Source organism: Alligator mississippiensis, chromosome 5 (assembly GCF_030867095.1).
Source record: "Alligator mississippiensis isolate rAllMis1 chromosome 5, rAllMis1, whole genome shotgun sequence".
Classification (NCBI taxonomy): domain Eukaryota; kingdom Metazoa; phylum Chordata; order Crocodylia; family Alligatoridae; genus Alligator; species Alligator mississippiensis.
This window is the reverse complement of record NC_081828.1, coordinates 17212807-17222494: the sequence shown is the minus strand read 5'-3', so window position 1 is coordinate 17222494 and position 9688 is coordinate 17212807. Positions and strand designations below refer to the sequence as shown.

Below are 9688 nucleotides of genomic sequence, written 5' to 3'. Positions count from 1 at the left end.
GGAAATTCACAGCAGGAGGAGGAAAGGGGACTGCAAGGAAAGTTCTTTCCCCCTTCAGAAAGAAAAAAAAAAAGGGGGTATTGCTTTGGGAAATGCAAACGTTTCTTCTTTCACATTCAGCCACATACAATACATTGTAAATTAAATGGCCGGTAGGTGGCAATATAGTATAATGCAACTATTACAAACTCGTCAAAAGCAGGAGATCCGGAGCTTGCGAAGCGGATCCTGCTTGTTGGCCATCTAAACAAAATGCCAACTGTGCAAAAGCTCATTACTACTGCGCAGTAGCGTTGCATGGGAGGAAATATGACACAACACTACTGCGTAGTAGTAATGAGCTACTGCGGAGTCAGCATCACCTAAAAGCCGTTTGGCGCTGCTACTGCGCAGTAACTCCAATTACTGTTTATTACTTGTTTATACAAGTACTATACTATACTATACATTTAATATAGTAATTAAAAGTATTAAAAGGCTGCTCAGTAATGGCTGCTCAGTCAGTGTTTTGTGTAGACCCAGCCAGCTGTCTCTTATAAGACAGGATGACTAGCAGCATAGGTTCTAGGTTCATCAAATTGACTCATTGGTGGATGAACCCCCAGGGAAGAATTTCTTGCTTCTGTTTAAAATTGCACTGAGCTCCCTAATTAGTGTTACTGTGAGAAAGAAAATAATTATCTCCAAAGGATGAATTTTTTAGGGGAAAAACCTCATGTGCCATATTACAGGAAAGTAATTTTATTAGACTAAAAAATGAAGATAAAAATGCCATGAAGGCACAAGAAACCTAAGTTAAAGCTATCACGCCACCAGCAGCATAGCCCTTAATGCCCAAAGAAGGTTTACCTATAAGATTAGATACTGCTCCCAAAATGTGCACATGCAACCTCTGATTATGGCAGAGTGGCCAGTGTAAACCGAAGACGGCATTTGGAATTTGACCAACTCTGGAAAACATCCCCAAAAATGCAGGATTTGCCTTGGTTAGAGATGACTCCCAGGGGACTGAGAGTCAGTACCTGGCTTTTCCCTTTTCTCTTTCTGGGCTAAAAGGAAAGGTTTTATTTGTCAATGGGCATCCACACTCCATCACATTTTGCTGAATCAACCAGATGAGCTTTGTACAAATTACAAATAAAAATAAATAAATGAGCAAGAGGGCAATTTCTCCAGCACATCATCACTGAAATCTAGACATATTCATTCTTTGAATCAAGTCTTCAGAGAGATGGCTATTCATGAAAGGAGTGCAAGAAAATTAGTAGCAGATATGTAGTCAAAGCACTTGAGTTCATGTTGATAAGGCTGAAGTTAGGCCTGGCTCACATTAGGTCTATAAAAATACATGGTGATTTTGCTGCAGTGGTACCTGATTTGATCTGTAGCTCTCATACTGCAGTCCATGGGCCACTGGAACATTACAATGCACCTCCTGATGCCCGTCACTTCAATAACGTCCATCCATCTTCCCCAAGTGACACTTCTCGTTAGATGCAACATAATGCAGAACTATGCACAGGGTTCTAGACGTTTTTTGACCAACTAAAATCAATCAAATCCAAGCAGCTCTCTGCATCCAGTGCAGCTGATTTCAATCACTGATACAAATTCACCCATGAAATCATTGGTGAATGGCACCAAAATTGCAAAGGTAGCACACACACTGAAGGCTAACCTAGGTTGCAAAGGTACCTAGAGACATTAGAGCAGTGGGAGATGCAAGCAATGAGAAGAAATTGGGTGTTACTGAACACAAAGTCCTGCACTCAGCAAAGGAAGTAAGTAGTATAGGTGCAAAACATGGGGGTTGTACAGCCATATCCACTGTGTTAAATCCAGATGGCATGGGGGGAAGGGGTTGGTTTACTTTCTTTAAATCTTTTCTCCAGGACTCCCATACAATGGCTTCTTCCATACAACCAAACTGTATTGTTGCCACAGAAGAAGCATCGTTAGTAGCACAGTGGTAAGAGAAGGGAGAGTCGGGGGATAGGGGATTTGAAATGGTTCATAGCTGCTTAAAGTTTGAGAGTAACTGGATGAAACAGGGTTACATATTGTGGACCTGCTCAGTCACCCTGAAGCTTCAGTTAGTTCACAGCTGTTATCTGTAAGATTCTCGCATTTCAGAGACTTTTTCACAAACTGTTGGTTCCAAAACTGAAACAAAGACTCCATATATAGCAGACTACAAACAGCTATGTAGATATAACTTCAACAATAAACATTTTATTCACAAAAATAAATACAAAATTACTCTGCAGTTGTTAGAAAGCACTCTTTAAGACTTACAATCCAAGAAGCAGGAAATAATGACTTAAATAACTGAAAATGTTCCAGAAGTGAAAGCCATGTAAAAATATAGTTCACAGTTTTAACAAGGGGCAAAACACCCTCACAAAAATATTCCTTTGCATACACTCAAAATATAAGATTTAGACAAATGAGCGACCAAAATGTAAACTAACAATTCACAAAGACAAAATACATGAAAAGCAAGTTCTTGTTATTTTGGACATCAACCATAATACCAAAAAAAAATGTGCATTTAACTTTTAGCTGCATCTGACCCATAATAGAAACATCATTAATTGTCTGTTCTAATGGAGTCATGTTCCTGAATGCTATTAAAATTAATTTGCGAGGCATTTACTTCAGCAGCTGTGTGTTCCTCAGTCACTTATCGCCCAGTTTAACCTGAAGGGGCTTTCTGATAGCATTCAGCAAAAACGTGCAGCCTTATTGGCAGTCCCAGCATTAGCAAGTGAGAGGAGTTGACACTGAACACCTTAGAAAAAGTTTAAACATACTGTTATGAAAGCATTCAAGAAACTCTTACTGCTAGAAAAAGTACAGCACGTGGACTGAGTCAAATACCATTCTTAGGATTCCCAGTATCTGTGGGATGATGCTGAGGACCTCTGCAGCGCACCTGTGCTTCAGGACCATCATCCTTACACTCATTTTGAAGGGGCTCCTTTCCCTTCATATACTACTAAGACCCTAGGATTTGTCAGCCCCAAGGTAAGAGTTCAGGGGTTTAACTAGCTCAAGATTCATATATAATGGCTGATGGATAATGTAAAAGAGATGGAGACCCATCCCTCCTTTCAAGAGGAGGTTAGATAAGCATCTAGCTGGGGTCATCTGAACCCAGCACTCTTTCCTGCCTATGCAGGGGGTCGGACTCGATGATCTATTGAGGTCCCTCCCAACCCTAGCATCTATGAATCTATGAAAACCCTTTATACCTATGTATACATATAGGGCAAAAAGAAGAACTTACCTTCTCAGCAAGCCTCCTTCCCGGAACCAGTTTACCCAGGATGGTAAGCTGGGACCCCATTCCTATCACTTTCTCCCTGTCTTCATACTACCCTCAGGCTAAAAAAAAATGTCCTAGATGCTCAGAGAAAAAGGTGCGAGTCCTGTCTCCTTTCCACCTCAGGCAGCTGCATAGCTCTTCATGGATGTGAGTAGCTCTCTTTGTGGACCAGGCCTTTTCCTGGACCAAATCATAATTTGTACTATGGAGCCCTCAAAGATTTCAGTTTCTCAAATACCTATTTTCAGCCACTGAATTAATTTTAAATCAGGGTCTTTGAATGCTTTGGTTAATAAAAATGGCACTCAGGACTGAGAAAAGAGAGAAGTTTTACTTGCAAGTGTAATTTCTACATAGCATTTAGACTTCCCTTACACAAGAAGGGGACTGAAAGATCAAAGTCCAAATTCACTACTAATGTAAGAAGGTGACATTTTATAGCACTCACTTAGGCCCCAGGCAAATGTTACAAGTGGTGTGTTACATGAGAGTATTGCACAACAAATCATAACATGCCAGACATTAAAACAGATTAACCCTCAATAAAAATGGCAGACCAGCCCCAGAGAAACTGTTTGCTGAAACAATTTCTTTGTGGTGCAGAATTATCTCGTGATCATTGTAACGTGGCCAGTTGGCAGGTTACGCTGCCTTATGCAATACTTGCATGTAACATGCAAGACACATAATGTCTACCTAGGGCCTTACATTGGAGGTGAGTTTGTTCTTAAGTCTCCAACGACCAACATTCCCCTCTGAGATGAGGAACAGGTAGAGTACTGTTTACAACTGACCTTGAGACAGAATTACTTGCTACAGATTCATAAATTGTGCCTGATCCTTCAGCTGACTAGTCCAAAATTCCTGGCAGTTTGGCACAAGGAATGAAGAAAAAAAAAAGGAAATCAGCAACAGTTTCCTTTGGCTTTGTATGCCACACCCTTTGCAGAGATGGAGTACATGCTGAAGTCTGAGCAACTGTTGTGAATAAGCCTTGGAAAAAAATATCACGTACATTTATTTGCCCATACACAAAATCTACTTTGCACAAATTACAAATAAAAATAAATAAATGAAATATTATTCATTAAAATTGCTCAGTCCCATCCTGTTGTATATGTAGGAGGGTTGAGTGTAAACCCAGTTATCTGAGGTGACTTTAAAGATATGCAATTTCTGTTAAAACAAATAAACAAAACACACACTCAATGGAAAATGAAGGATAATCATTAAAAATACTGTTAAGGAAAGACATCACTGATGTCAAACTCTTAATATTTACTGTCAAGAATCATAGGCACTATGAATCATAGGCCTTAGCTGCAACATTTCCAGGGGATCTGAGGGCAAAGAGAGAGAGTAACAGATGGTGTTTCCAGGATATGCAGATGTTGCCTTTAGGCACAGAGGTAAAGTATCCCATGTCCTTTCTCTACAGGCGAAGTGGAAGTTGCTGTTCAAAAGGACAGTTTTGTAGAGCATACTAAGGTGGTATAGTTTTGTCCTACCTTGCTCCGTGATAGCAGGGCAAAAACAACCCATTCAAAGTATTAAGAACCTAGTTTAGCTATATTTTTGCAGGCTGCTTTAGAAAATAGGAGATAAAGTATTCAACATGCATGAAAGAGGTCAAAAAATTGTGTAGGTTGTGTAGTGGCTGCTCTTAAAATCTTGTCTTCCCCGCCCTTGATTACATAGGGAGCTCAGCTCAATAGTTGCCATATTCCTTACATGTGGTGTAGGGAATTAAAAATACTTAGACAACTAATTTTTATGGATGATAACTTGCTATGTCAGGCTCAGTAACTTCTTCCACAAAAAAAAGTACCTTAGAAGTGAAGTCTGGATTTCAGAGGCAACATTTGAAACCCCTAGCAGCTTCAACGGGAGTTGTGGATGCTCTTCATTTCTGAAAACCAGACCCCAAGTGCTTCCATTTCACACATTGATTCGAGTATCCTGGCTTTTGTGTGGCAAGACAGCCAAGCAGCGTATAAATGGTAAGGCACAATGTTCTCAGTTAATCAGCACTGCTATGAGAGAAACGAAGGGGTTCGTAGAGATGTGGAAGGTCTGAGGATTCCAAACGAGTCACAAAACCTATCCAGGTTATTTCAGAGAGAGGTAAAAAAGCTTAACTAATTTATGTTCTAATACACATTTACAAAATCAACAGGTGATTAATACCCCAATCCTTGGAAAGCCCTTAGTAGCTGTGAAGTCACTGGAAATAGTTACATACTTAAGTTATAAATGCACTTAAGTACTGTACAGGGTCTTTTATGAGTTTTAAATCTCCTCTCATAAAGGAGGCTCTTCAGTCTCTTGATCTCCTAGTAGCCCTTTTCTACATAATCTAATTTAAATGAAGTGCCCAAAATTGTGAACAACATTATAAAGGAGATCTGACTAATGAGTTGTACAGTGATATTCATATTTCACAATCTCAAATGAAAATGCCTTGCCTGATGCATCCCAGATTAATCGGACAATGTCACGTGTCTGCTCTTTCAATACTCTGTCCCTGGTTTCCAAAGCCTAAGTTTTGCCTCCATCTGAGATATGGTAGTTTCCACTACCCTATCCTTGTTCCCAGTAGATAATGTACGATTACCCTAATGTATATCATTTACTCATTGATTATATACATGTGATGAAGTATTTGTGTAGCAAGGAGTGATTGTCAAACAAAGCTGTTGGTGGCTAATATGTTCATATTGACAATGATAATAGGCACGCCAAAACAACCTACGTAGTTTTGAAAAATTAATCCAATTTTTTTTTAATGTAGGTCTTAAAATTAAGATGTAGGTTTACATTTGCTCAAATCCTTTTCATTGTCTACTATTTCCTAATGCTAATATTTAAATACCGTGTTTCTACACAGCTCAACGGTTTTTTGGTGGTGCTGCTTTTAAACTCATTTATGGTGCTTTTGTTTGGATTAAGTTTTGAAACAATATATAATATGTAAACATAATGCTCATATATACTATTTAGAAGTAGTTCAAAATAGTTCATTATTACATATTGAATATAAAAATATTTACCAATGATAGAGTAGAAAAAATGTATTTGGTTGAAAAATGAGCTTGGATTTTTATTTTGCTTTGCAATCTGTTTATCCAAAAAAATTCAACTGAGATGCACCTGGTTTTCTCAGAAATCCTACTTCCTATCCACCCTGTCCACTGGCTGAAGTAAGGCAGGAGATGAAGTGACTTCCTCAAGCTTACTTGGAGGAATCAGCTCAGCCAGGATTGACATCTGGGCTAAGGCTACTAGTCATTTCCAGTGATGTAAGACTGTGCCTTTCTTCCTTTTTCCATAAAGGCGTTTCATGAAATAGTTTTTTTACTGGTAACTTCACCAATAAAGGTGAAGAACCTCAATTCCAAAGGGGTCTCCAAAATGTGCCCATTTTAGTTCCAGATACATTTGTTTACATGGAAGAACACTACAAATGGGGATGTTGTGAACCCAAAAAGTATGACTCCCTTTATTTTAATGCATTAATGTATACCTTCAGCTACTGATACCTCTTCCTATTTGGGGAAAAACTTGTATACTGATGTACTATTTAGCGCACAGATGTTTTCCTGTAACAGTTTGCATTGCTAGATGTTATATTGGTAATCCTTTTCTTTTCCATGATTTAAATTAAGTGCAAGTATTTTAAGTTTTAAACCAACTAATGATGCAGCACTGCCTGCCTTCTTACATACACCCTTTACTACAGATGCCATCTAAACAACTGGCTTATATACATTATCACCCATCATGAATATGTTGGGATTTTGCACACTACCTGGCCCAACACTAGAAAATACCATTAATGGATTCAGGGTTCTCTATATATCAATGGTTACATCACATTTAAACTGGAGAGGGAGCTCTCAGCACTCCAGACTGAGATGAGGGCATGCTCTTCCTATGTTGTTCATATAGTATAATATATTTTTAACATTTTGCTCTTAAATGGTGAACAACTTCTGCATGGGTCTCTGTATGTAATATAGGTACACACATGCCACAAGCAGGTGTCTGTGAATATGGAGAAGGCACATTCACAACTCCCCAAAAATTTGTCCCCGTGCTGCACAGCTCTGATCTGAAACAGACCATGCGGGTGTAGAACTGGGGCCAATCCACAATATGAATGGATCTAATCCACATGTCTGGAAAAGGGAACAGGTAGGTCACACTGAGTATATGCATCCTGGTCATATCTCCCACTGCAGCTGGGGATGCATAGGCTACTCCAGCCCCAGGGCAACAAGAACATCCCAGGTTGCTCCATCTTATGCAAATTGGGAGGGGGAGGGGATAAAAAAACCCCACTACCTTCTCCAAAGAGCTCGTTAAACGTGTTTAAAATATTTTGTTGGGCTTTGCCTTTCTCTGATCGCTGTTGAGATTGGGAGCTTCTCTGCCAGATGAGGCCTTGTCCAGCCCTCTGCTTATCAGTTCCATTTTGGGACCTTCTGTTGTGAATGCTAAGTGATAACCAGCAACGTTAACCCCTGGATGTTAGGCAAGCATTGTCACCTCAGCAGCAGCTTCCAGTTCCACCACTGCAATAGTTTCCATGAAGGAGGGAGGTCTGGTGCGCAGGTAAGTTCCCCACAATCACTTTTGATTCAGGAGACTTCTAAGTCTGCCAAGGACCCTGGATCCAGAAATGGGCCATAGGCCAGGATATGGTCTATGGACAGAGCTGTAACAAAGACTGTTTTAAATCAAATTAAATCAAATACCACCTCTGATAGCCTTACAACAGGAACTTACAACAGGAACCAATCCAGTCTTCATATTTGAATGTCTGCAACAGGACATCCAATTCTTCACTTGGGCGCTCAGAAAAGCAGGAACAGCTAGCACCAGCAATGGCCAACTTGGCATCAAATGCTACTGTGAATGCAACCAAATGTGGAAGTTAAAATCCTAATTGGATGTAGGTGTCTGGGTGTGAAAATTAAGCCAACAAATGGATTTTCTCTTTATGATTTAGGGAACTCAGTTGTGGAATCAGGCACACAATTTTAAAAGTGTGAGCAACACATAGCCAGTAATTTTAAGTGTATTCCTGAAGGTGAAGGGGAAGTTATTGATACTTAAAAAATGTTAACAATATCAATCTGCTAGAAATCTACCCTTTGGTGTTACAACTTAAGTTTTGTTCTCTGTCATCTCTTGCAGTTTCACTGAGGTTGACTGAAACTGTGGCATGTATGGTATGAAAGTTTTAACAGAAGTTTCATATTTAAGGTTATTTTTGATAAAGGGATTTAAATTAGAAGAACTATCCTGAAAAAAACCCAGGTCTTTGAATACATCATGCGTGTCCAGTTTAGGCATTACTCTGGAATTCTCTGTTAAAAAAATGTCATTTCCTTTTTTTTTGATGGACGTTAACCCCAAGTAATAAAGGCTCCTCTCAGGGCTGTCTCCATCAGGAAAGGTGTCATCCTGGTTTGAAGGTTCTGAAAAGCCCTCCGAAGAAACACGGGAAAGGGAGAGAGTTTTGCTGGGTTGGCATGGATGTTGGTCAGGTAATACGAGTAACACATCGTTTCCCACCTCCCAAGAACTACTAGAAAAAGGGGCAGTAACTAAGGAATCTTCACCTGGGAAGCATCCAACAAAAGAACTACTTAGATTATTTTGCTGTTCATAAAGCCCATTTGATTTGGAGTTACTGATAATTGTAGCATATTTGATGTTGGACTGCCTCGTATCTCCTTCCTTGACTTGGCCATCATGAGACTCCCCAGATAAACTGTTACTATTGAAATGGCTGCTAGAACAAGCAGAGTCATGCTCTGAGTCTTGAATCTTTGTGAACACTGAATTGACTGCGAAAAAATCTTGCTTGTCTTCATTTTTCAGAGCTTTAGCAACACTGATGTCTTCCAATACTATTTCTGGTTCCAGTAGAAGAGGCCCAAATGACACTGCTCCGGGATGCTTGATAAAAAGGTGCTCAAAAGTTTCAGGCTAGAAAAAAAGACATATTTTAGTGCTCATCTCTTATTTAATGGCTATATTTCCAATATAAAGCTACTGTACTTAAGAACCACAGCTGAAAAGTAATATTGTATCTTTAAACATAAAAGTACGCTTTTGAAATAAGAAAACAATGTCTGCTCTCTTCCTGCGCTTTGCATGAAGAAGTGGAGAATGGTGACAGGGGAAACAAACACATGTCCCAGGTATATAATGCCAAGTGTTTAGTAATCCAACCCAAGAAACAAAATACTTAAGCAAAGATTTGACTTGAAGAATAAGCAGTCCAATTAATTTCCATTGTATGTATTGTAACATATACTTAAAATTAAATACATACTTAAATGCTTTGCA

The 9688-nt window shown here is 39.3% G+C and overlaps 1 protein-coding gene across 1 annotated transcript in view; it reads right to left on the bottom strand.

Annotated features, from left to right (window-relative positions):
• Positions 1–2206: 2206 nt before the first annotated feature.
• LEPR (leptin receptor) overlaps positions 2207–9688 on the bottom strand; it is an 83282-nt gene continuing 75800 nt past the window's right edge. The window contains exon 19 of the mRNA XM_014593875.3: positions 2207–9325. Within this exon, the coding sequence (XP_014449361.1) occupies positions 8498–9325 (828 nt within the window). The 3' untranslated portion in view covers positions 2207–8497. The remainder of the gene's footprint in view (positions 9326–9688) is intronic.